Here is a 25,071-nt window from a genome sequence, read left to right as displayed (position 1 = left end):
AAAACTCAGGTCGAGAGCTGTTATATGAGAACCATGGAATCTCAACGTTGAAGATTTTGTAGATACATGTAGAGTGAGAGGAAATCCACATTTGGCTATTGTTTCACTATTGGAAGTAATTTAATGCCCTGACACAACAAGAAGCAAAATGTTGTAGCTAGATCGAATACAAATGCAAAATATAGTCATGATACATGCAATGAGTGAGATGTTTTAGTTAAATTTTTTTACCTATGGAACTTGGGTTTTGAGCTAAAACTCTTATGAGAGAACAAAACACATTGAAATTCACAACCCCTTCATGCGAGAAATCTCAAAGATGAAGTTATTTGCATGAACTACCTTCCCTCAAAGGGTTATTCAGTAGATAGTCTTTAAATAAGGTTATGTTTGTAATTAGGTAGTTTGGGCTAGAGGAAAGGGAGAGCCGCGCTCAATGTCGGGAAGCGGAGACTTGCACGAAACGCCACGCACGGGGTAAAAACAATAAAAAGTAAGAAATTAGGGAGGAGACTCGATTCAACGGGAAACTGTTTGTCTGTACCTGTCTGCCACCCCTTCCACAGATAAGCCACGCGCATCGTTCCTCGCGCCTTTGTTTTATTAACCCATTTGGAAACAGGCGTGTGGTGATGATGACGCAGAACGGATCACTGAATTGGGAATGGGCTGCATGATGACGATGACGACGACGACGATGAGCACCAACGATGTGATAATATCGTAAGGAAATAGGAGGAAAAATTGCCTTTATAGGCTTTTGGACATCTCTTTTTAATGGCCTCCACCCCATTAGTACATGCTCCTCGTTACTATTACCCGATTCTGAAGATCGGAAATGGCAAATATGCATCCGCTTTTTCCACTCTTTACATTAGAGGTAGTGCCTCGGGTATTTCCTTTTTATCTTTTTATGCAATTCTTTACGTCCCTCCCTGATATTCTGCCAAGAAATTGAAGTGAATTGAAGTTACTCTTCGGAAAATCAAATAGCAAAACAGCAGTTGGATTTTTATTATAATAGGGCTATTTGAATTGGTTCCTTGCAAATTGAAGAAACTGTACATAGTTGCTGTTAGTCTATACTTTGGCTTTATGATTACGATTTTTTCTTTGACAATTTCCATTCTCACATTCGCCGTTAGTTGCTCTAATAGCTAGCTCATTTCTTTGTTTCTAAGCTCTGCAATTGCTGCTTATTGTTGTCATAAAACAAAAAGGGTGACTGCCAAGCCGGTTATCTTGTTATGATGGTGTTGAATTTATTCTTTGTGAAAAATGAAGAAGTGCATTACTGGTTGATGTGTAATTCGCATAGGGAGGAAAGGGAAAATGACTTTGCTGCAAAGTCTGGTTTCTTAGCCACTAAGAGGGAATTAAGGAATCTTGATGATTTTTACTGTCAAAGATTTAAACTCTTTGTTAGTGAAGGACTCTTAACCGGATAAATTTTAGTGGCTTAGATTTTGTTGGAAGTGGGGTGTGGGGAAGCAAAAAATAAACGTTAAGTCCACATAAGGTCAAATGCAGTGGATGGCATGAAAGTGGCAATCAGAATTTAATGGGAATTAAGGATCGGGTTACTCATAAGTTAACCTTGTTGGTAAGGTATGACTGAGATTCATCAGAGAAGCCACTTGGGTAGATGGATGAATACTACATGGTAACTGCAAAATTATTTCACTTATGGTTCATTTAACATTTTAATGCCACATGCAAGATTATTATCTGTTGTTTCTTTAGCCATTATGCAACAGTACAGATCCTCCGCATTGAGGTTTGACAAATTCCTAGTAGGCTATTTAAGATTTCTCTCAGTTAGTATTTTCATAGAAGTCATTTAAAGATGGAATTTAACATTTGAAAACTGTTCAATTTGTCTGAGGAAAAAATTATATTTTAGTCATCACGACATTATTATTTTACCTGACATGGTTGTAGTTTTCATGTAAATGAATTAATGTGGGTCAATATTTTAGTGGTTTCGTTGGTGTTTTTTGTTTCAATGGATAATTGCTCTATAGTATATTTTGTCCAAAATGTTGTCTCCTATCATATTCAGTTTTGCAAGCATAACTTTGATAACATGCACACAATAGTTCTTTTTCTCTTTCTTATTTTGAGTAGTAGAAATGAACGGAAAAATTCTTGACCACCTCTGTTGTATTAGCCAGCATTAATTAACTTAATTGTGTGCAGGCATAAATAATTTTGACAGAAGTACAAGCTTAAGAATTCAAGCAATGAGTACCACTCAAGCAAATGTTGCCGCTCCCAACGGAGTTTCAAAGTTTAAACTTGAGCCTGATCATCTTCTAGTCCTAATTCATGGCATCTTGGCAAGGTAAAGATAAGTCAATACCTGAAATTCTTAAACATTTCTCTGCCAATGTTTTTCTCTGAGACTGGCAGGAACTGGAATATCTAACGAAAGACCTTCTATTTGGTGTCTGTAAAGAAAAAAATGCCAGAGAAAGATGTTGAGAAATCTCAACTGTAAAGCTTGTTATTTCTAGTTTCAGATAGAAAAATGAAATTTCAAAGTTGTTATTCCCATCTGCTACTACAGCCCAAGTGATTGGACTTATGTTGAAGCAGAGCTGAAAAGAAGGTTGGGAAGCAGCTTTCTTATTTATGGTAAGTCTTGTGTTTGGATTTCCGTGAGATCAAGCCTTTTGGTTATGTTAATCGCTTTTTATGTATAGCTTAATCTACTTTCTTTTCTCATATACATAATATCATTTCCTTAGTGAATGGTGTGTGGATGTTATTTTTGTTGTCCCACTGTTTTTGTTGTGTATTCAACAGATTATGTTTCTCATGCGATGGCTGTCATGTTCATACAGCCAGTTCATCTAATACCTACACAAAAACCTTTGGTGGAATTGATGGAGCAGGAAGACGATTGGCAGATGAAGTGAGTCCCTTAATAGTTTCTTTCTGGTCTCAAGTGGTCCTATTGATATAATTAGGCTTGTTTTTATGTCTAATTAGGCTTTCTTATAGATGCATGGGTAAATGACTTGAGTCCTTATTTGAAAGCTCTGCCTTGGATGATCCATGATTCAAACTCCCTCTGATTGATGAATCTAGGCTTATCAAGGGTATTCTAAATGTACTTACAAAAAAAGTATTCCGATTTAGGAATTATTTCTCTCCTGACTCAGGTGTAGGTAAAACATGGATCAGAAAGCTAAACTCTTGCACTTCATGAGATTCTTGCACAGTTTTTTTCCCAAAATCTGATGTTTTAAGTGGTTTTAGAACAATTCAGCACATGTCACACATTTTTTTATGCTACTTGTGTAAGGAGTCTCCATTTCTATTGAGAAACTTCTTATTTTGAAATCTTGGGATGTGCACTTTTTACAGTTGAGTTATTTGAAGCAGGTTATGCAAGTGGTCCAAAGAACGAAAAGCTTGAAAAAGATCTCCTTTTTAGCTCATTCTCTGGGTGGTTTGTTTGCACGATATGCAATTGCAGTTCTTTATTCTCCTTGTGCCTTGGTCAGTGTTCAACCTGATGATCTTTACAGCCGTGAAGTTGCTTGCAGAGGAACGTTAGACACTTCTACTGTAGGAAAAATTGCAGGATTGGAGCCAGCCAATTTTATTACATTAGCAACTCCACATTTAGGAGTAAGAGGGAAAAATCAGGTAAAATTCTTAGATACAGAGTACCGTGAATTTACTATAAGAAAGGAAAATACAAAGAAATAGTTCTAATTCGAGGAATTTTGTTTTAGAGTAGAGAGGAATGCAGATACATTTCCTGTTTCTAATTACTGGAAACTGAAATCTGAGTTCATGTATATTATTCTTGAATTTTCAGCTTCCATTTCTCCTGGGAGTTCCTTTCTTGGAAAAATTGGCTCCACCCATAGCCCCCTTTTTTATTGGCCAAACTGGTCGTCAGCTATTCCTCACAGAAGGCAAATCAAGCCGGCCGCCTCTTCTTCTGAGAATGGTATCTGATTGTGAGGATGGAAAATTTATGTAAGCTGAAATATTTTGCTTTCAATGCTCCCAAGCAGTATATTTTACACACCAAGTCATTGATTGGACCCACAATAGAAAAGGATCCAAAAAAATTACAATCTGATTTCCATGAAATTCCTGATTTGGTTATTATAACTGTTTTTTTTTTGTTGCTAACTAATTGTCAAAAAGAATAAATTCATTTCGAACTGATGGATAACAGAGTTGTCTTACTTTGATGGTTTTGGTTGACTTATCCATATCTGTACTTTAACTGCTTATCATCCTCTTCTACTTATTAATGTATTTGATGAGCAAAACTGAAAATTGTTTACATGCTCTGACTTTTTTTTTGCAGATCTGCTCTTGAAGCATTTAAATGTCGTACTGTCTATGCCAATGTCTCTTATGATCGTATCCTTTTTACCTTTACCTGTATTGTGTACTGAATTAACTTATTTTAAATCATGTTTTTTCCTTTATTCCTCTTTCTTTCCCAATATAGTTTTCTGTAGCATCATCTAGATATGGTTGGCTGGCGCACATCCTCTATACGAAGAGAAAAAGAACTTGTTAAGGTAATTCAATCCAAAGTGCTTTTCTTGAATTATAGCAATTCTCTTGTACATTGATGGAATAATTAGTTATTCAGCTGAGCCATGAACCAAATGCTCTTAATCATGAGTGGCAAATTTCTCTGTCTAGACTGATCTCCTATTAAAACTGGCAGCCCCCACAAAGGTCTTTGGATGGTTACAAGCATGTTGTAGATGTGGAATACTGCCCACCTGTGTCATGTGATGGCCCGCATTTTCCTCTGGAAGCAGCAAAGGCCAAAGAAGCTGCTCAAACAACTCCCAGCACTCAAAACACAGCTGAGTATCACAATATCATGGAAGGTTTATTTTATAACCAATAGATACTTTTGTTCCTTTCTTTTTCTGTTAGCCTATGACTTGTTCACCACTTTCAAGTTCTTTCAGAGGAAATGATCCGAGGACTACAACGAGTAGGATGGAAGAAAGTGGATGTCAGCTTTCATTCAGCAATGTGGCCTTTTTTTGCTCATAACAACATTCATGTATGAATTTACTCTGTTGTCAAATCACTTAAGCTTGTATGTTCCTCTTTTCTTTTGAAGTTTCCAAAAGCACCAGCTTTATGTTATGACATTTTTGCGAGTCACAGAATGTATAATTTAGGTTGCCCAGTTTTGCTTAAAAGACCTAAATGTATAATAGCTTTTTTGATGAGTTATTTTGAGTCACCGAGCCAGCATTGATAGTTCTTAGCATGTTTACCCTGTCTGGTTTGTTTGTTGCCCTAGTATTGCACCTTCCACCATCCACGCTTGTCTGATGCGGTGTGGGGGCGTTAATATAGGAATATCGAGTTTGATGCCCTCTTTTTCTCGTTTTCTCACTCATGAAAGTTTTTTTTTCTGTTGTCGATGCAGGTGAAAAGCGAATGGTGGCATAATGCTGGGGCTGGAGTTGTTGCTCATGTTGCAGACAGTCTAAAACAGCAAGAATCTCTTCCCTACATAACGGCGAACCTCTAGATAAAAACGCTACAGTTGCCTGGTTTGTTCATCGCCCCCTAGTATTGCACCATCCACCATCCACCATCCAGGCGTGTCTTATGCGGTCTGGGGGCGTTAGTATAGTAATATCGCGTTTGATGCTCTCTTTTTCTCGTTCACGACAGTTTTTTTTTTTTTTTGTCTGTCGTTGATGCAGGTGAAAAGCGAATGGTGGCAGAATGCTGGGGCTGGGGTTGTTGCTCATGTTGCAGACAGTCTAAAACAACAAGAATCTCTTCCCTACATAATGGCGAACCTCTAGATACAAACGCTACTGTTGTAAGCATCACATGCTGTACATTGACAAATCAACAACAAAAAACGATTGATTATTTTACTGGATGTTTTGATAATTTCATTTATTGAGTCGGAGTGACAATTAGATTTTCGTTCGAGAAAACATCAAGGGGGTAAAAAGACTTGAATTGAAGTGAGATTATACCATTTCAACTGTCCAGGCAAAAACGGAGGAAAATTGATTCTTATTTTTTTTCCGAATCATTCACTTACCAATCCCTCTCATTTCCTCTTCTCCTCCCCCCCCCTAACATGAAACAAAAAAATCCCTCTCATTTCCTCTTCTCCTCTCCCATTTCTTCCCCTCGTCTTTCCTCTCTCTGCTTTCTCTCGTTTTCGCTCTCTGCTTTCTTCGTTCGCCCCAATTTTATTCATCCTGTTTCTCTCGCTGTGCAATACCTAGGTTTTTTGCCATCGGTATCAGTGATTCACGGGATTTTAGGATTCTTACCGAGTCTATGATGCTTCGGAGAACGGATTGGGATCGGAACCTCGTCGGCGCAGAACAACGAAGGGACATTTGTTGTTGTGAGGTCGATCTTCACGCTGTAACAAAAATTCGTGGCGGTATCGAAGGTCTCGGAGCCGCCTGGGAAATCCAAAATTGAAGGTGTTAGAGCCGCAGGGCTCTTCGACGACAACGACGATGATGACGACGACTTATTTTTAATTTTTTTTTCACTTTTTAAAAATTTATTCTAATAACACGTAATTAGTATATTAATTTATAATAAACTTTAATCATGAATTAGTTTTATTATAATAAACTTTAAACCACTGGATTTACATTTTGTGTTAATATATTATTAATTAATAATACATAAATAAATATATTATGTTATTGATAAATTAATATATTTATTTATTTATTATGTATTTTTTATTTTGTATTAAAATAGTGAGTTTAGTTGTTAAAAAACATCTTATGTCATTACAAAATAATTTATTTATTTATTATATTCGTTTATGTTATTTTTAAAATTTTATTTATTTTAAATAATTTATTCTAGTCACACGTAATTAGTATATTAATTTATAATAAACTGTAATCATTAATTGGTTTAATTATCCAAATTGTTATAATTAATTAAACCATTAGGTTTATTTATTATATTATCTTATGTTATTTTTTAAATTTTTATTAATTTATATAATTTATTCTAGTTACATGTAATTATTGTTTTAATTTATAATAAATTATAATCATTAAGTAATATAATATAGTTTTTCATTAATTAAGATATTAATATATTATGGACTACACGTAATCACGTTTATTTTAGTTAATTATATGTTTAGGTATATGTTCTATTAAGTATATTATAAAAAGTTACTAATTCTCTTATTTATATCATACTTTTCGTTTGGGGGCACTAACACTGGAATTTATTTTTCAGCCACTTGAACTCGTCTATACTAATACCCAAACATGAGTTGAAGTAGAAGAAATTCATCTCACTTCAGTTTAATTTTTCACTTCATTGTGGACTAACCCTCCCTAAGTCGCGCTGTTGTCTGTTTTCCTGTGGGAGGCCTCATCAGTGTTCACCGGTTTCGTCTAGGTCCCAAGACCAAGATCAGATTTTTGAAGCAGCGTGACGAGATGAGGTCGACGATCAACCTTTCCTTATTCCGGTAAAATAGAAGATTACAGAGACCCGCCATTGTTTGGTCTCTAGCAGGAATTTTCTGAATAAGACACTCTGACGACGAAAATTAAATTGCCCTAAGAATGGAGCGACACCTGATTGCTTCCTTACACCTACGTGGAGCAGAAATCGGACCCACGCTTTGCTTCGCTGACTGTATTCCAACTCACTCCTATAAATGGCTTTTGCCGGCCTAACGTCTCGTTTTGTTAATTTTCTCCTACTGCTTTCTCTCATCGTCGAATTGCCGGAAAGTAAATTAATCTTGAGGGTGAGAGAGAGCTTCTGAAACCCTATTTGCAGATCTTCCATGGCTTCCCTTAAGGAACGTGAGAACTTCGTTTACATTGCAAAGCTAGCTGAGCAAGCTGAAAGATATGATGGTACTGTATTTTATTCTCCCAGATCTGTACATCTTAGCTTTTCTATATCTGTTTTTTTTTTTTTTTATGCCGATCGCCGAGGGTTTCCTTTCATGTATGTGTTCTTCTCGCAGAAATGGTCGATTCCATGAAGAAGGTGGCGAGGCTTGATGTAGAATTGACTGTAGAGGAGCGAAATCTACTTTCTGTTGGCTACAAGAACGTGATTGGGGCACGGAGAGCGTCTTGGCGGATCTTGTGTTCCATTGAGCAGAAAGAGGAAACTAAGGGAAATGAACAGAACGTGAAGCGGATTAAGGAATACAGGCAGAAGGTGGAATCGGAATTGTCAAACATTTGTAATGATATCATGACCGTAATTGACGAACACCTCATTCCGTCTTCCTCTGCGGGAGAATCTACTGTGTTTTATTATAAAATGTGAGTGGTCTGTTTTGATGGTTGTGTTTTTTGGGTGGAAGTCGAGTATTTAGGGTTTCGAGGGTTTGGATGACTGCAGGAAAGGGGATTATTTTCGTTACTTGGCCGAATTTAAGATTGGTAATGAGAGGAAGGAGGTTGCAGATCAGTCCCTGAAAGCCTATCAGGTATGCCTACCATTGAGCCCTGCATGCTCAAGAAGGGCAAGAGGTTACACACCTTCAGCTTTTTTACTTCTTCACATTCTAAAAAATTATTTTGATGTGGTTAGAATTATGAGTTATTCACATTTTTTTTTATTTTCAGTAAAGAATATTCCTCGATCCGAGCAAATTGTAGGTTTTTTGTTTTGATTCTCTTGACTTTGTTATATTTTTCGAGTGGAATTGCGTTTTATATCTGCTTCTTCATTTTCTTTTCTTCTGTGTTCTTTTGTCATTTCTAGATTCTATCATGACTTAATGAGGTTTTTTTAAAGGATATGCATGATAGATGATGTTCATTAATTGTTCTTCATTGTAATGCATTTCAGCCTATGGTTAATGACTCTGGCTTTGCTGTTTGTCTAATTCTACTGTCATATTCCTTCAAGGAGAGTATTATGTAGAAGAGTTGTAATACTCTTGGGTTATTCTCATTTGCATGCTCAAAAGGGTATGATTATATCATCTTGAAGATTTGTAATACTCTTTGGGTTGTTCTCATTTGAAGCAATGCTGGCTGCATCATCCACTGATGTATTTGTCTCTTAAATTTATCTTTTGCTGCTGTCATTTTAAGATGTAAATTTTCTCGCTGTGTAGAGTCATTCATCATTGGTGTTTATTTTTCATGATTTCTTTACTTCATGACTTTGATCCTCTGCCGGTATGTGAATGGTTTCTTTTATTTAATTGCTTCATTTTTATCTCTTCAGAAGATATCGTATTTACCATTCATGTCTGTTGTGTGTTCTCTTTAGTGTTTGTTTATTATCATGATGTGTGATACATATTAATCGACAATTGAGAAGTACCATTATAAAAGTGAACTGAAAATAGGAAATCTAGGTGTGGTCGTGGACCTTTATGAAAGTCCGTTTTCAGAGATGTCACTTTCCTTTTTATTTATGTATTTTTCTACATCTCATCTTGTCACATTCATTGCAAATAAGAATAACATGACTCTACATCTGTTATTTATTAATTATGTATACTTTGATGGATAGGAAAGTGGAAACTGTCACTACATATGTTTTATGTACTCTTAGCCTTTTCATGACCGTTTTCTAAAACTCAATTCTTCTTTTGAACAAATGGCAGATTGCTTCAAGTACGGCAGAGGCAGATCTGTCTCCTACTCATCCAATTCGTCTGGGCTTAGCATTGAATTACTCGGTCTTCTATTATGAAATTATGAACTCCCCTGAAAGGTGAGTGTTGAGCAATGACCTAAAGAAAAAAAAAAAAGAAGAAGAGAAAGGTTCTTAATATGTAAATATTATAACTATACAACCTAATCAGGTTAAAAAAAAAATTATACAACCTAACTCATTGTTTTTGTCAGGGCTTGTCACCTTGCTAAGCAAGCCTTCGATGAAGCCATTTCAGAGCTTGACACCCTTAGCGAAGAATCTTACAAGGACAGTACCTTGATCATGCAACTTTTGAGGGATAATCTTACTTTGTGGACTTCGGACATCCTAGAGGATGGAGGTAATATTTGAAACACTGAAAGTGGTTATGATTTTTATTGCCATTTCTGCTAAAATTTTAAGGTCTTTTCTATTTTCCTGATCTCATCAGCAGTCTTCATATTGTGAGATTTCTTGCTATTTTATTTTATTTCCTTTTTGAAGCTTACCTATTAAATAGTATGACATTTTTAGCAAATGGAAGTCATTGGTATTCCATGTATTTCTTGGCCCGAAAACAATTCGAGCTTGCCCTCCTGTCTGTGACAAGCGATATTTTCAATATCTATTTATTTTCACAACAGATAGTTATGAATCAGCTCTAGCCTTCTTTGTGTCATTGTCTTTGATGCATCAAGGTTGCTCCCTTGATCAGTCTCAAGCTTTCCGGTTCTAGATTCCATATATCACTATCAATGTGTGAGAGACATTATAAATTTGCTGTATTTTGTTCATTTAATCAATTGGCTGTGCAGTCAAATTTATGTTTTCTAGATTTGAAAGAAAGTGTTTGGTTTGAATGAGGACACTTTTAGTGCATAAACCCCCATTACTTCTGTTATAGCTTGAACCATACTGGCTGCAATATCTTTGTAGCTCTCAGCTGAAAAAGTCAAAGGCTTCTTTTTGTGGATTTTGGATCAATATTTGGCCTACAAGGCCAACGCAGGTTTCAATGTCATACATCTGATCCAGATGTGTGGCTTATTATCTATCTTTCTCCAATGCAAAGCAGACCATAATGTAATCCTGCGCCTGGGTCCTTGGCAATATAGTACTTAACTGTTTCTACATTCCTTTTTTCATGTTCTTGTGCTAAAAAACGGAGAAACACAGGAGACTCTGATGACTGCCCTTGAGGTTTGTTGATGCTTGAGTATGTGTAGCATGTGTTTTGTGCAATAAATTGATGCTAATGATTTAGACTATGGACATTGTGGAAACTATGACAAAAGAGAATGCTTTTATATTTATAATTTATCATAGACTTCTTCATGGGCCATAGCTCAATGGCCACATGGGAGGGGGTTTATGTCTTACCAGGGGACAAGGAGGGGTGTGTGTGCATGTGTAATCAACATTCACAGAAAGTATGGATGTATTTTAAATGAATGATTTGTTGATGGAAGGGGAGTAACCTGAGGATGTAGTTATGAATGGGGTGACTCCAAGAAGGCATTAAATTAACACAAACTAATTTAGAAGTGGATTCTGCTTCGTTTTTTTTCTTTTTATTTGCTTACCTGAAGCAAAATCTAGTGAAACACATGGGAATTTAATAGTCTTTGATGAAGGAATAAGGTAGTTGATTTGATGAGAATTCATTTAAATCATTTATTGAATAGCAAGGTTCTATGATTCTGTCTGATCATGTTGATCTATTATGACCACAGAAGACGCACAGAAAATGGACAGCAGCACAAAAGCTGGTGGAGCAGAGGATGCAGAGGTTTGCTTTTTACCATATCAAAAGTGTTTATAAAAATACAGGGTTACTTTTGTAACTGGAATAGTTCTTATTCACCTTGCTCCTTTTTGCCTTTTTTCAGTAAAAGGATGTTGGAGCAGGGAGCGCGCCACGAGGGGGGATCAGATGTGCCGTTTGGTATCATTTTTAGTGGAAGAAAATCTCATTTATCTGTGATGTTATTACTCTTGCATGCTATTACAGTGAGATTTTTTAGTTGATGTTTGGACAGTGAGGTGAACCAGTCCGATTGTAGGGTTTGTAAAACCATCAATTTTATTGAGCTCTCCATTCTCAGAGCTTAGGATTGAGATTTGGTGTGGCTGAAATGATTTCTATGAAGGGCCGGAACTGTTCCTCTGTTTCTCATCTTTTGATAATGTAACTTCTTTCCATGAACAGCCATTGGTGACCGGATTTGTTCCAATTTTTTTCTGAATGTTAGGTATTCCTTGTAAAAAAATTTATACTGTTTTTCTTTATTCTTATTTTATTTCTATAATTTACAATTGTTCAAAATGTTTGTGTACATTTGTTATGTCTTGTTAAAAAACGGTATGTGGCAAGGATTATATTTGCACTTATGATCTGTTTCAATATTATACAACATACCTTGTGAGGGGATTGGGTCAGGTTGAACTTGATGTTAGATCTCACTCTTTAAGTAATTTTAAAAAAATTAGAAAAATCTTTCACGAGGGAGTGGTCCCCACATTCTTGGAGAAAAGGTAGCCCAAGGATAACACCCCGTAAGGAACTAGTGACATGAGACACATTCTATAAATTTGATGATTAAATGTATTTAAACTTGAGCACAGTCTCTTCTACCAATCCTTTGTTGCTTAGAATCCATCAAAAGTGGTGGCTTAAATGATATAAGCTTAAAAAATTAAAGAGCAAAGAAAGGAAGATTAATTGTTGAGAAGATCAACAGGAAGACTCAATAGCCACGCTTCTAAGTTTTACTTGCTTCCATCTAATTTTTCAAAGAAAATTATATGCATTTAGCAGTCTAGGTTTGTGTATGCTAGTGTTAGTTTTATTTTATTTTTCTTGCCAAACCTTGTGTAATTCTTTCTTTTTTGGATAATTTATTAGGGTACAAGTAAATAAAGCAAACCATTAAGATTCTAGTTCTAGGCTAGGGTAGGAGACCTTGTCTTGGTGACCCAGGTGACTTGATGGCAGGGTTAGAGGCTAATGATTGGGGTAGGGGGACTCTAAAGAAGACAAACAAAGACTATTTTTATAAGTTTTTTTTTTAATGATAAAAAGGGCACTAACATGACTCTATCAAGAGTAGCCCTTAATTAGGATACTTGAGTGGAAGACTTTCGTGAGAGACTTGGTTAGATAGATACACTATAACATGTTACCCTTCCTAGCTTTTAGGTACTAGACTACTTAATATAAGACATTATAATTGATAAAAGAACTAGGATAGAGACACTTAAATAATCTCAAAGACTCTTGGTAAACTACTTAAGACTTTTCACTTAAGGAGAATACTTGCCACATGTATCTCACATAACCTACTCGAAATATAAATAATATTATCACTAATATAGCAAGATAAAGTAAAATTAAGATGAAGGGATAGAAGACCAAATTGAGTTACCTATGCCAAGGGTAGAAACTCCTTGGTGAAGATAGACACCCTTTGATTGGAGTTTAGCAGCATATTGACCCTTATATTGTTAATTAAGACTTCTTTGGTGGTGGCAGGGGAAGATAATTAGCCAAAAGGATTTGTTTTGATAAAAGATGATTACAATACTTATGGAGCTTCCTATCTATAGATGGTAGAGAGGAGTTGTTTTCATAACTTCTTCTATGGGTTTACTTATGCTCCAAGTCATACATTGAATATGGATAATTGTAGATTCTTCTGCTAAGTTGGTTACCCTTCTAGAGACTTTGTCTAGACATTTTTTCTCTTGTTTGGCTGACACCCCGTTAGGATTCTCTTGGACTGTTTTGCTCTTGTGTGTTAGAAGATATATGCAGATTTGGGTATCATTGTTGTAATTATCTTATAATCTCTGTTTCTTATTCACTCCTTCTAGGGTGAAGGGTACATTTGTGATTTTTGTATGATTGACATTTATAAATAAAATTTAAGGGGGAGGATTAGGACACAAGTCCACAATCTTATTTTCCTCTCCTTCTCTCATTGACGTGCTCTCTTCTTTTTCTCCTAAACATGCTCTCTTCTTTTTCTCCTAAACATGACCTTCTCTACATTTCTTCTTCCTTCCTCCCGCCCCCCCCCCCCCCCCCCCCCCCCCCCCCCCCCCCCCTCTCTCTCTCATTACCAATGACCTTCAAGTCAGAGCAATTCTCCTTGCTCAGTTCCATTGTCCCGGATTGAGGACGTCTCCTGTCTCCCTTGAATTCAAAATGGAAGAGGGAGAGAACTAGGAAACGTTGGCTTTGATCTAGACATTAAACACTTGTAGCTAAGAACAATATCAACAACTAGATTGCTCCTTGTGGCACGCCATGCTTGGTCAAACAAGACCAATAGTTCTGTGAAGTCTCTTCTGGTAAGTAATTTGAAGTTATTTCTTATGGTCACACATCTAGCTATACTCCAAGACTTATCTTCATCTACTCTTGACTCTATTACAAACTTGAAAGATCTGGTTATGCTTTCTTCTGTCTATACATTTTGGTTATAATCTTCATCTGGGCTTGAATTTTTTGTTACGTTATGGAAGTTAGAACTACTCGTGTCATTGCAAAGTTTGAATGGTTCAAAAGTTGGAAACTTAGCCAATGGAGGAAGATTTCCAAGTACCTTCTGTCTAAACTTGGAAGTGTTTTTTTCAAAAACTTGGAAACTTTCCAGTTTCGAATCTTGGGCAGGATGCCCAATTTAGAAGAAAGTTTTCGTTGTTAAAAAGTTTAATAAACTAAATAAAGAAAACTAGCTTGATTATGGTACTTACCTCGATTTAGCAGAGTTTATGGTATCCCATCTGCTAATATGGCATGATCTCTTATACGTGATCATCTTATCTCTTAGCTTCACAATTTTCGATTGAATTCTAGATTGATCATCTTTGTTTTATTATGACAAAAAGGACGACGAATATTATCTGTTGCTATCAAAACTATTGAAAAAGGAGAAGTTGGTATTTGCCATATATCTGAAGAACATATTCAGAAACTCATAACTCGTTCTCTTCTCTGTTTTTGAGAATATTTGTAGCAGTTGTTGGGTAGTAGTAGAGTAAGATAGAACTCGATTTGAGTTCTTGATTCATTAAAAGACGAAGGTTATCATTCTGCCAAGAGTTATAATCTTATCTTTGATTCTCCAGCACTCAACAACACGTTCATTTAGTCTTCATTCTCTCAACAAAAACCAGTCAAATGTTGGCTGGACTCTTGCATATAAGCTCGAGGATCAAATGATATTATTTTTGGACTATAGTTGAATGGTTCTCGATATTATTTCTATAGATATTATTTCATTTTTTTATATCTATGTAGCTATCTATTGCTGTCGAGAGGATATATTTTATGCTATATGTTATTGTGTTTGTACACCCAACAAAATTATAACAATAGATCAATACACAAAAAAACTGATGTATAACTTTCACTTAAGCAAGGAAAAGATACCCATGATAGCACGAGAATCCTAGAGCTCTTAAGTTTTCCCATTTCTTTCGTTTTTCAACAAGTGTTCTATTTGCTTACAACAACTGCTATTGTTTCTCTCTGATTGAGACATTAGTATTGCAGAAGGAAATCCTCAGTTGATTACAATAGGTTCATTATTTGTTGATAGTTATTAGATTGGTATAATTTAAAATCCTTTTAAAGGTTTTGATTGGCTCAAAGAGTTCAACTCAACAATGGCTCTTAAGAACTCCAAAGGCAAGAAGACCATCCCTACAGAAGAGTTTGAACTACTTCAGAAGATAATGCATATGATGGTGTTTACATGCAAAAAAAAGACCGTTTTTGAAGAGGAATTTGAATTACTTCAGAAGATTAAGCATATAATGGCTCATACAACAGACAGAGCTACCCCAAACAAGGCTTCTTCTATTGATGTTACAACTATAACAAGTATGGTTTTGGCTATTTCTCCAGTGGGGCCTCTGAGCACTTGACAAACAATATTATCCTCTTGAGTTTTATCTCTCCTTGTTTAATTGACAAGTTTATTTCTATAACAGATGGATATCAAACCAAGGTGCGTGGGGTGGGGTCCACATTTGCTACACCTACTCTTCATTTAAAAGATGCCCTCTTTGTTCTTGATTTTTCCTTAAATCTTTTATCCGCTAATCAATTAATAAAGAAATTTAACTACTCCATTACCTGTTTTTTTTTTTTAGGATTTGAAGACAAAACATGTGATTGGTGAAGGCCGTGAACAAGAGGGGCTCTATTATCTCAATTCTCTAGTACTCACAACCACATCTAGTGCTTAACATATGACTCTTTAGTGGCATAATAAATTAGGCGATCCATCCCTGGAGTCTCTCAAATAAATGGTTCCTTCTTGAGATTCCATTTCCAGTATGAACTATGAAGATTGTCAAGTAAGCAAACACCAATGGAGTACTTATTCTCCTCGAGGTAAAACTAAAGGTGTTGCTCCTTTCTCTTTATTTTATACTGATGAGTGTCGGACCCATGAACATCTTTATGTTTCCCATTCAAAGTACTTCATTACTTTGTTGATGATTTTTCTTGGGTTTCATGGTTATTCTTACTTGAAGATAGATCGGAGGTATTACCTACTTTCAAATCTTTTTGTGTCATAGTGTCTACGTAGTTCAATACTACCTTGAAAATCCTTCATTCAGATAATGCCAGGGAATATGTGTCAAGAGATTTTCAATCATTTTGCAGAGATAAAGGAATCCTTCTCTAAACTTCTTGTGTCTGTAGACCACAACAAAATGATGTGGCTAAAAGAAAGAATAGACACAGTCTCTATGTTACTTGAGCTCTTCAGCACCATATGCATGTGTCGCACTTCTACTGGCCACATGCCATTCTTACTGCATGTTTTCTCATTAATAAGTTGTCTTCCTTAGTACTTGGTAATAAGATACCATACTCTTACCACTTTCCCGGTGATGGACAATTATCTCATCATTTTAGAGTCTTTGGGTGTACTTGCTTTTTTCATGTTACATCCCCCCATACTACTAAATTGGATCCCATGGTTATTAAATGCGTTTTTTTTTTCTGGGGGGGGGGGGGGGGGGGGGGGGAGGGAGATGTTTGTTTCTAGTGATGTGACATTTTTGAAGAACAACCCTTTTATTCATCCACCGATGCCCCACCTGGTTTCTCTGCAGCTAATGAGTTTCCTAAGCCTATTGTGTCAATGGATGACTCAGCATCATCTCATTGCCTTTATGACGCACCTACTCCGCCCCCTAAAGTATTGGCCGACACAACACCTGTGGTGTCTCCAGACCCCTTTGAGGTAAGTTCACCTTCTCTACCTCGTATTTTTGGTCCTCCATTTGATACTCAACCGATCGATCTTCGGAAAGAGCCTAGGTCATGCACACGATCATCAACTTCTCATCCCATCTCTCACTTTTTATCAACCCATCGGTTATCCTCATCTTGCTATAAGTTTCTTGCTTCTTTTTCTTCTCTCTATCCCTAGTCTTATCAGGAGGCCCTACAACATCCACGATGGAAAGTAGCGATGGATGAAGAGATGGCAGCCCTCTATGAGAATTAGACTTCGTGACTTGTTTCCCTTCCACCCGATAAAAAAGTCGATGGGCAGTAAATGAGTCTTTGCTGTAAAACATAATCCGGAAGGCTCCATGGTCCGCCTTAGAGCCCGACTCATGGCTAAAGACTATACTTAATGCTATGAGATTGACTCTGAGGAAACTTTTTTGCATGTCGCCAAGCTCAACACGATATGTCTTTTATTATCTTTTGCTACTAACTCTTGATGACATGTTTTTTAGCTAGAAGTGATAAATGTCTTCCTTAATGGCGATATTAAGGAGGAAATTTATATGTAGAAACCACTTGGATATCTAGTTGAGGGGGAGTTAGTATGTCGCTTAAAAAAATCTTTATATGGTATGAAGCAATCTCTGCGGGCCTAGTTTGACAAGTTTAATCTAGTTATGCTCTGATTTGGGTTTACAAGGTGCTCAGTGGACCATTCCGTATTTGTCAAGCATATTGAGAAAGGTGTGGTACTACTTGTCGTGTACGTAGATGATATTATTTTGATAGGTAGTGATACCGAGAGCATTTGAGAAGTTAAACCATATGATATGCAGTGAATTCAAGATAAAGGACTCGGGACATTAAGTGTTTCTTTGGTGTTGAGGTTCTTCAGTGCAAGCATGATATTATCTTATCACAAAGGAAATATGTGTTTGAGTTGCTTAAAGAAATAGTAATGATGAGATATTGTCCTGCTATGGAGACGAAATACAAAATTATGTGTTGATTGTAGAGAAGAAGTTGATCTGGGCAAGTACAAAGCTACCCCATTTTGCATCGCACTATCTTCTTTTGTGGTGGTAAACACACCAATTGCCAAGTTTGATTCTCATACAAAGTTGTCATTTCTTCTTCCATTGTTGCTTACCATTCTGGAAGGCCTCCTAATATGACATAGGAAGAGATGTAGAAGAAAAAAAGGCAAAGAATGTGCAACAAGTAGAAGACAATCGATGTGCAAATAAAATGTTAGACCTAGGATGTGATATAGATGGTTGAGTGCAATACTGTGGTTTCTTCCTAATAGCAATAGTCTGGTGTCATATGAAGGTACAAACACAATAGGGGCAAAAGGAGGAGAATTTACCTCAAAAGGATATGTAGATTCCACCAGGTGATGTAGCAAGGGGATGGAAATGAATGTTGTTTGTGTTGGAACAAGGATGATCCTCCAATAACACCATGGGCTTGGGAAAACGTGTAGAAGGTGAAAACCCAAGGGGAATAGGATCCAAGCGGTAAAAGGGTTGCCCCTGAAGGAACCTCTCGTTTGTTGACACAAACATTTTATTTTTAAGGAAGGATTATATATGAATCTTTTTTTGGGTACAAGAGTATCTCAAAAATGTATTTAATAGCCCGAGGATTCAACTTATTTTTATGGGGAGATGTGTCATGAACAAAACATAAGTGCACCCAAAAGTCTTTAAGGGAAGGGCAGAAACATTATCATTAGGGAACAACATAGAATATGGTGACTTGCTGTGGAGAATTGAGGAAGGCAACTGATTAATAAGTAAAAATGCAGTGAGAACCACATGTTGCTAATAGAAATGAGGCACATTCGTACACTATAGTAGGGCCCCGACAACTTCAACGAAGTGTTTATTTTTCTTTTTAGCCACTCCATTATCTTGTAAAGTATACATACATGATGTTTGATGAATAATTCTATTATCACTCAAAAATTTGGAAACTCACTGGAGATATATCAAATAAAAGAATTTTCAATTTGGACCAAATTGAGTGGAAATTATTGCATAAAAGGATTTAAAAATAGGCAAAAGTCCAACTTTCTCTTTCATCAAGAATAACCATGTGACTCTAGTATAGTCAACAATAAATATAACAAATTATTTTGATTGGGAAATATTTGAAACATTTAGTGGTCCCTATACATCATTGTGAACCAAAGAAAAAGGAGTAACACCTTTAATTTAAGACTAAGGAGAATAAGTGTTTTTATGGTGTTTACTCAAGTGACACACTTCATTGTAACTCAAAAACAAACTTAAAAGATGGAAACAATGAGTGGATAGAAGGAGGTGAAGGATGTCCAAGTATACCGTGCCAATTGGAGGGCTTTTACTTTTCAGCTTGCTACAACAGTAATGCTTGGTGTGTCCAAAATATATAGTCTTGCCACTCATGGCCTCCACCAATCACCTGTTTGGTTTGCATATCCTGAAACGTACAATGAGTAGGATAAAAAAGTTAGAAAACAATTGAAAATTTTGGTTGCTAACAGACATTAAGTTTAACAAAAATTGTGGAACAAAAAGAACATTTTCTAAGTGAAGAGGTGGTGTAGTATTAGTAGATCTCATCCCTTGTACCTTGGTTTGAGATCCATCTGGTGCAAACTCTTTTTTTTTTGGCCAATGAGATAAAGAGTTCAAAAAGCTAACATTTCCAGTGAGATGTTCGGAGGCCTCAGAGTCAATGATCCAAGGAGATAAAGAGATGGAAGTAGAAGAAATATACTTACAACAGTAATTGCAGTAGTAGCAGAAATGGATGCGGTGTTGGAGGTAAAATCGAACATGTCCTTCAGTTTTTTAAGTAACTCAAAATCCTCACCTATGAAGGCCTATTTGCCTTTGAAGGATTCAATATTTCCTTCAGATTTGGCTGAAATTTTGGTTGAAACTTGATTAATAGTGACCCATTCTAGTTTTTCACGTATTTTTCAACATGTATCAACTAGATGATTGAGTCCACCATAGTAAGTACACATCCAATTTTGATTTTTTGTTCTCTGGGAACCTTGTCTAATTCTGTCACCTCTTCGTTTTCCACCTCTATTATTTCTTCCACAGCTTGTATTATTGGTGTTTCCTCCCCTACTCTGGGAGTATATGGGTGACAACAAATTTGTAGGAGTAGCTGAGGCTATATCTGAAAAAAGAGCATTGTAACACATATCATCAAGTAAGGCAGCACAACATAACTAAGAATTTGAGTCTTAGCCACTTCAAAATAGGGCTTCAAATTTACATGACAGATGGCAGCCACTAATGTTTCGTTTTGTTTCTCTTGCACTACAATGTTTTGTAGAGTATGGTTGAGCAAGATTCTGTTCTTGCTTATCTGTAAACTGTTCTAAACAAGTTTTGTCGTTTCAAGATAGATCACATTATTTGTTACACTCTCTTCCATCTAATTACCAGACAAATCTCAGATGACAAGAAACCTCTTAGAGACAAACCTCAAAATATGGAGACCCACCTACATACCACATGTATTAGTATTCATCATAAAATATTTTTTGAGTAAATTTTTAAAAATATTTCTCATTGTATATTTCAGCCTTAAAATAATTATTTGAAATTTTTTTAAAAAAATTATCGACAACTTTTCACCATAAAAATTATTATAAAAATTAAAATATTTATAGGCATAATTATTTTTGCCATAAAATACTTTCTTAAAATAAAAATCATATTTATGTAGCATTTATTTCTAAGAAATATTTTTGAGAAATTAAGAAAATATTTCTTGGTGATTTTTTCCTAAAATATTTTCATTTTTTTTAGTGAAAATTCCATAAAAATATATTTTATTATTTTTGGCAGAAATAAAGCACTTTGTCTATTTAGGTGTAGCCACATGGGCAGTATTAATTGATCAACTCCACATGGTGGACACATGCAAATGCTTCCCCATCCTATTCATAATTCATCCATTAACGTAACTTAGATTTGATTAATCATTTATCTCCTGAGCGCACCGGAGAGCTCTCGGACTTGTCGTCTCCCTCCCCGTAGTATCCTTCCACCGCCGCGTAGATGCCGCCGACTGTAACGCTTTGGACACGTGTCATAAGGTGGCGGCGACTGACAGGGGCGATCGAAATTTCCATGCAAGTGAAGCGAAAAGATGCAGGACCCCATGGAAGCGCGGCCGGCTACGCCAACGGCCTGTTGCTTTCATTTATGTCCGTCCGCTCCAGCCCCATGCCTCCAAGCTACCAACCAGTTGTCTTTAATGACGCGCTTGCTTAATTTATTACTCAAGAATTATCGCGATTCGCTGCAAGTTGACTCTTCCGCGGGGGGAAATGCATATCCAGAACCAGGTAATTTCCCCCTCCTTGCCATCGACGCGGACTCTGCGGGAGGAAGTGAAGCCATGGTTAAGTCGGTGCAGAAAATACAAATTTAATATTCTTGAAAAGACAAATGGACCCTCTGTGCTGTGGCTATAAATTGGTTGATAGCTACACCAGGAGCTTCATCAGTCGGAAATCACAAGTGCGAAAACCACCGTTCTTCAGCAGGCTTAGCAGAGAAGCACAACAGCAAAGCAGCATTGGCAACGATGACGGTAAGTTTGATTGCTCTCTCTTCTGTGCAGAATTCCGATCCCACAACCATTTTTTGTCCCTTTCATGTCTAGAAGTCAGCCGGGGAGTTATTGAATCCTGGGCTAGACTTTTGGCGATGTGAAAGGTCTGAGACTTCACCATCATCGTATCAAGCATAAACGCTAATTATGAGTGGATTTTGATGTACAGATCGTGGAGATGAGAGTGCATATGGATTGTCCTGGATGCGAGAGCAAGATTAGAAAATACCTCCAAAATCTAAAAGGTACAACGTTTCCCTTCGACTGAAGAGCATGTTTTCCCATCCTCGCCTGCAACGAGCCTCTGATCAGTCTTCTATGGAGTGCTATGCTGCTGCTACGAGCTAATTATTAAATTAATCTGTCCTTCTACTTTCAGGCGTTGATCAAATTGACATAGACATGGCGATGCAGAAGGTCACGGTGACGGGCTACGCAGACCAGAGGAAAGTTTTAAAGACTGTGAGGAAGACAGGAAGGAGAGCTGAGCTTTGGCCTTTCCCTTACAACCCTGAAATCCACGCTCACAACCAACACCTCTACAACCAGCATCATCAGACGCCAAGCAGTTACCTGTCTTATGCTGCGCCATCTTCCCATTATAACTATTACAAGCATGGTTATGATAGCCATGACTACGGAAACTACTCTCGCCCAGCCTCTTCCAACGTTGTCAGTGACAGAGCGGGAGCTATGTTCAGTGACGACAACCCCAACGCGTGCTCCGTCATGTGAACGATCACATACATCTTTGCTTACTATGATATAGGAGCCTTTTTTTTTTTTTTTTTTCTGCGTTTTGTTGTTTTCTCGTGCAAGAGAAGTGATTTTTTTTGCAAAATTCCTCTTGCGGTTTTCTCCAAATATCAATATCAGCAAAGATATAGATGCCGATGGTTATGGCTTTTACGTGTTTATATTTTTGTTCGTTTCGCGTTTGGAGGGGATGACATCAAAACGATGAGTATAAGGTGGATGATTAGCCCAATCCAGCCAAGGAATGTCTTTTTCTGAATTACATCCAAAGAACCTGTTCTGAAACATCACGCAAGGATCCAAGAAATCTATGGATGTATAAATCAGTGTTTTACGATCCAGTCTCGGTAACCCATTTGAGCCAGGTGAAATTAAGCTGGGTTTGGTCAATCAAGTCGGATCATTCTTCACGATTTCGGATATGGGACTCGGGAACAGGATAGGGGAAACCTGCAAGAAAAAAAACTAGGGGTGCAATACCCTCTCCCCCTTGATTTCTTTTAATATATCCATTCATTATAGTACAAGCTTTGTTGTTGACTCAAACAATTTCTAACAAAATTAACACTTAAAAAATAACAAAATTACTCATAATTATAGTTTTCGTACTTTATCAAGGTCTAAAAGGAGGAAACCGAAGCTTGATCCCATTGCACCAAATTTGAAGCCTAGTTCATGTCAAAATTGATGTTGCTCGAGGATGGCCAAAGGAAGGGGAGTTTCATCTACGGCAATAGCTACCAGGGTGGTAGAAACGGCATGGTGACCGCCAACAAGTTTCTTTAGTTGAGAAACATGAAAAAATGGACAAAGAACATCATCCTTTTCCTATCCATTGATGTTATAAGGTAAAAAAACTGAGGGGTTAGCTTTTGGTTCCTTCGGGTAACAAGTGATAATTGACGATAAGGATGGAGTTTCATGTAGACTATGTCAGCCTCCAAGAACTCTACATCCTTGTGCTTCTTATCATGCCGAATCTTCATGTGTTGCTTAGCTAAATGAGGTGGTCCTTGGTAAGTGTGATTTGGTAACAGATTGAATGTTTAGTTTAGAACAAAGGAGGAAGTCAGGTAGAGAGGAGCTAGTAGAGACAAGGAAAGAAGAAAAAATAGAGAGAGAGAAGAGAAGGTTTCCACAAGGATGAGAGGCAAACCCTTTTATCTCTTAGAGTTTAACCTCATACATCCATCTCAATTCTTGGATTTGTTGAAGGAAATTGGTATGACAACATGTAGTCCAATTAATACTCCAATGGAAGAAAATCTGAAATTGGGAACACATTTAGGTCAAGTCCCTGCTAACAAGGAACGTTATCAGAGACTAGTCGAGAGATTAATGTATCTTGCACATACGAGACCAGATTTAGCTTATGTACTAAGTGTGGTTAGTCAATTTATGCACTCTTCAAGTGAAGAACATATGAATGTAGTCAACCATATCTTGCGCTACTTGAAATCAACTCCAAGGAAAGGAATTTTATTTAAAAAGGGAGGTGACTTGAAAATTGAAGGATATACCGATGTCGATTGGGTTGGGTCAATAGAAGATCGCCGATCTACATCTGGCTACTTTACATTTGTAGGTGGAAATTTGGTCACTTAGAGAAGTAAGAAACAATAGGTGGTGGCCAGATCATCAGCTGAAGCCGAATACAGGGGAATGACCAAGGCAATATGTGAATTATTATGGATCAAGAATATGATACAAGAACTACACATTGAACAGACAAGTCATATGAAATTATACTGTGATAATAAGACAACATGTGATATTACCCACAACCCAGTCCAACATGATATAACTAAACACGCTGAGGTTGATAAACACTTTATCAAGGAAAAGCTAGAAGCAACAATCATTGAAGTCCCTCAAGTTCGGTCTCAAGATCAGCTTGCCGATGTGTTGACCAAGGTAATGTCTTATCGAGCTTTTAACAATTGTCTCGACAAGTTGGGCATAAGTGATATCTATGCACCAACTTGAGGGGCAGTGTTGAAATTTCTTCCCTTATACGTAAGAAATATATTCTTTCCTTCTTCTAAATATCATGTAATCCCTGTAATCGTGTAATCTTTGTAATCACTCTTAAACTTTCCATGTGTAGATTATTACAATATGTAAAATGGCTATTTAAGCTAGACGTTGTGAATAGCAATACAAAAAAAAATTGAAATCTTATTTTGACTGATAGAAATTCCACTTAGGAATGTTATATTCTAGTTGGAGACAATCTTGTTACATGGAAGAGTAAGAAACTGAATATGGTTGCACGATCCAGTGCAGAAGCAGAATATAGAGACATGGCACAAGCGGTAAGCGAGTTCATTTGGATTAAATCTCTTCTAGCAGAATTGGGATTCAATAAAGGAGGACCGATGGAACTCCACTGTGATAATCAAGTTGCAATGCACGTTGCCTCCAACCTAATTTTTCATGAGAGAACTAAGATTATCGAGGTAGATTATCACTTTAAGCTACATGCGGGTATTATAAGTCTTAAACTTGTCTCGTCTCATAGACAACTTGTTTATATATTCATAAATCAGTTAACTCCAAGGTTCTCTACAGTGCATGCACCAAGTTGGGGATATATGATGTCTTTTGATCACCAATTTGAGGAGAAGTATTAGAAGATATAGGCAAGTTTGGGTGCCATTGATGTAATTATCTTATGATCTTTGTCCCTTATTCAGTCCTTCTAGGTGAAGGGTACACTTGTAATTTTTGTATGATTGACATCTATAAATAAAGCTTAAGGGGGAGGATTAAGACAAGTCCAC

General features: G+C 36.8%; 3 protein-coding genes across 4 annotated transcripts; all 3 read left to right on the top strand.

Moving 5' to 3' along the window:
- Positions 1 to 564: 564 nt before the first annotated feature.
- Positions 565 to 5,921, top strand: LOC137960499 (putative lipase C4A8.10). 2 transcript variants are annotated; one of them, XM_068808138.1, is made up of 12 exons: positions 565 to 880; positions 2,200 to 2,344; positions 2,570 to 2,637; positions 2,847 to 2,917; positions 3,391 to 3,657; positions 3,833 to 3,996; positions 4,337 to 4,392; positions 4,504 to 4,556; positions 4,709 to 4,877; positions 4,962 to 5,059; positions 5,435 to 5,561; positions 5,718 to 5,921. In XM_068808138.1, exons 1-11 carry the CDS (start codon positions 778 to 780, stop codon positions 5,537 to 5,539), a joined length of 1,299 nt encoding a protein of 432 aa, XP_068664239.1. In that variant the 5' UTR covers positions 565 to 777; the 3' UTR covers positions 5,540 to 5,561; positions 5,718 to 5,921. The 2 variants fall into 2 exon arrangements, with proteins under 2 accessions (XP_068664239.1, XP_068664249.1); XM_068808148.1 differs by lacking the exon at positions 565 to 880 and having other exon boundaries at positions 2,240 to 2,344; positions 2,599 to 2,637; positions 5,718 to 5,918.
- A 1,794-nt stretch (positions 5,922 to 7,715) lies between these two features.
- LOC137951163 (14-3-3-like protein D) lies at positions 7,716 to 11,850 on the top strand. Its single transcript, XM_068797757.1, has 7 exons — positions 7,716 to 7,889; positions 8,003 to 8,309; positions 8,389 to 8,476; positions 9,611 to 9,720; positions 9,855 to 10,003; positions 11,376 to 11,431; positions 11,532 to 11,850. Exons 1-7 carry the CDS (start codon positions 7,817 to 7,819, stop codon positions 11,532 to 11,534), a joined length of 786 nt encoding a protein of 261 aa, XP_068653858.1. The 5' UTR covers positions 7,716 to 7,816; the 3' UTR covers positions 11,535 to 11,850.
- A 9,588-nt stretch (positions 11,851 to 21,438) lies between these two features.
- LOC137961204 (heavy metal-associated isoprenylated plant protein 28-like) lies at positions 21,439 to 22,296 on the top strand. The gene is made up of 3 exons (XM_068808358.1): positions 21,439 to 21,511; positions 21,702 to 21,777; positions 21,912 to 22,296. Exons 1-3 carry the CDS (start codon positions 21,506 to 21,508, stop codon positions 22,265 to 22,267), a joined length of 438 nt encoding a protein of 145 aa, XP_068664459.1. The 5' UTR covers positions 21,439 to 21,505; the 3' UTR covers positions 22,268 to 22,296.
- The last annotated feature ends 2,775 nt before the right edge of the window (positions 22,297 to 25,071 follow it).

The sequence above is a fragment of the Aristolochia californica genome, unplaced genomic scaffold, assembly GCF_029961685.1.
Source record: "Aristolochia californica isolate CCGP_79_NKW_82.1479 unplaced genomic scaffold, dmAriCali1.0.hap1 SCAF_1, whole genome shotgun sequence".
Classification (NCBI taxonomy): Eukaryota; Viridiplantae; Streptophyta; class Magnoliopsida; order Piperales; family Aristolochiaceae; genus Aristolochia; species Aristolochia californica.
This window is presented reverse-complemented; position numbering and strand designations above follow the sequence as displayed.

What these genes read in the sequence shown, in the direction of transcription:
- LOC137960499 (XM_068808138.1), top strand. Translation starts at nt 778, where the DNA reads ATGGCCTCCACCCCATTAGTACATGCTCCTCGTTACTATTACCCGATT. An exon ending in TGTGAGGATGGAAAATTTAT is followed by an intron (nt 3,997 to 4,336) that starts GTAAGCTGAAAT and finishes TTTTTTTTGCAG; the next exon opens with ATCTGCTCTTGAAGCATTTA. An exon ending in TGCCAATGTCTCTTATGATC is followed by an intron (nt 4,393 to 4,503) that starts GTATCCTTTTTA and finishes AGCATCATCTAG; the next exon opens with ATATGGTTGGCTGGCGCACA.
- LOC137951163 (XM_068797757.1), top strand. Translation starts at nt 7,817, where the DNA reads ATGGCTTCCCTTAAGGAACGTGAGAACTTCGTTTACATTGCAAAGCTA. An exon ending in ACTGTGTTTTATTATAAAAT is followed by an intron (nt 8,310 to 8,388) that starts GTGAGTGGTCTG and finishes GGATGACTGCAG; the next exon opens with GAAAGGGGATTATTTTCGTT. An exon ending in ATTATGAACTCCCCTGAAAG is followed by an intron (nt 9,721 to 9,854) that starts GTGAGTGTTGAG and finishes TGTTTTTGTCAG; the next exon opens with GGCTTGTCACCTTGCTAAGC.
- LOC137961204 (XM_068808358.1), top strand. An exon ending in ATACCTCCAAAATCTAAAAG is followed by an intron (nt 21,778 to 21,911) that starts GTACAACGTTTC and finishes TTCTACTTTCAG; the next exon opens with GCGTTGATCAAATTGACATA.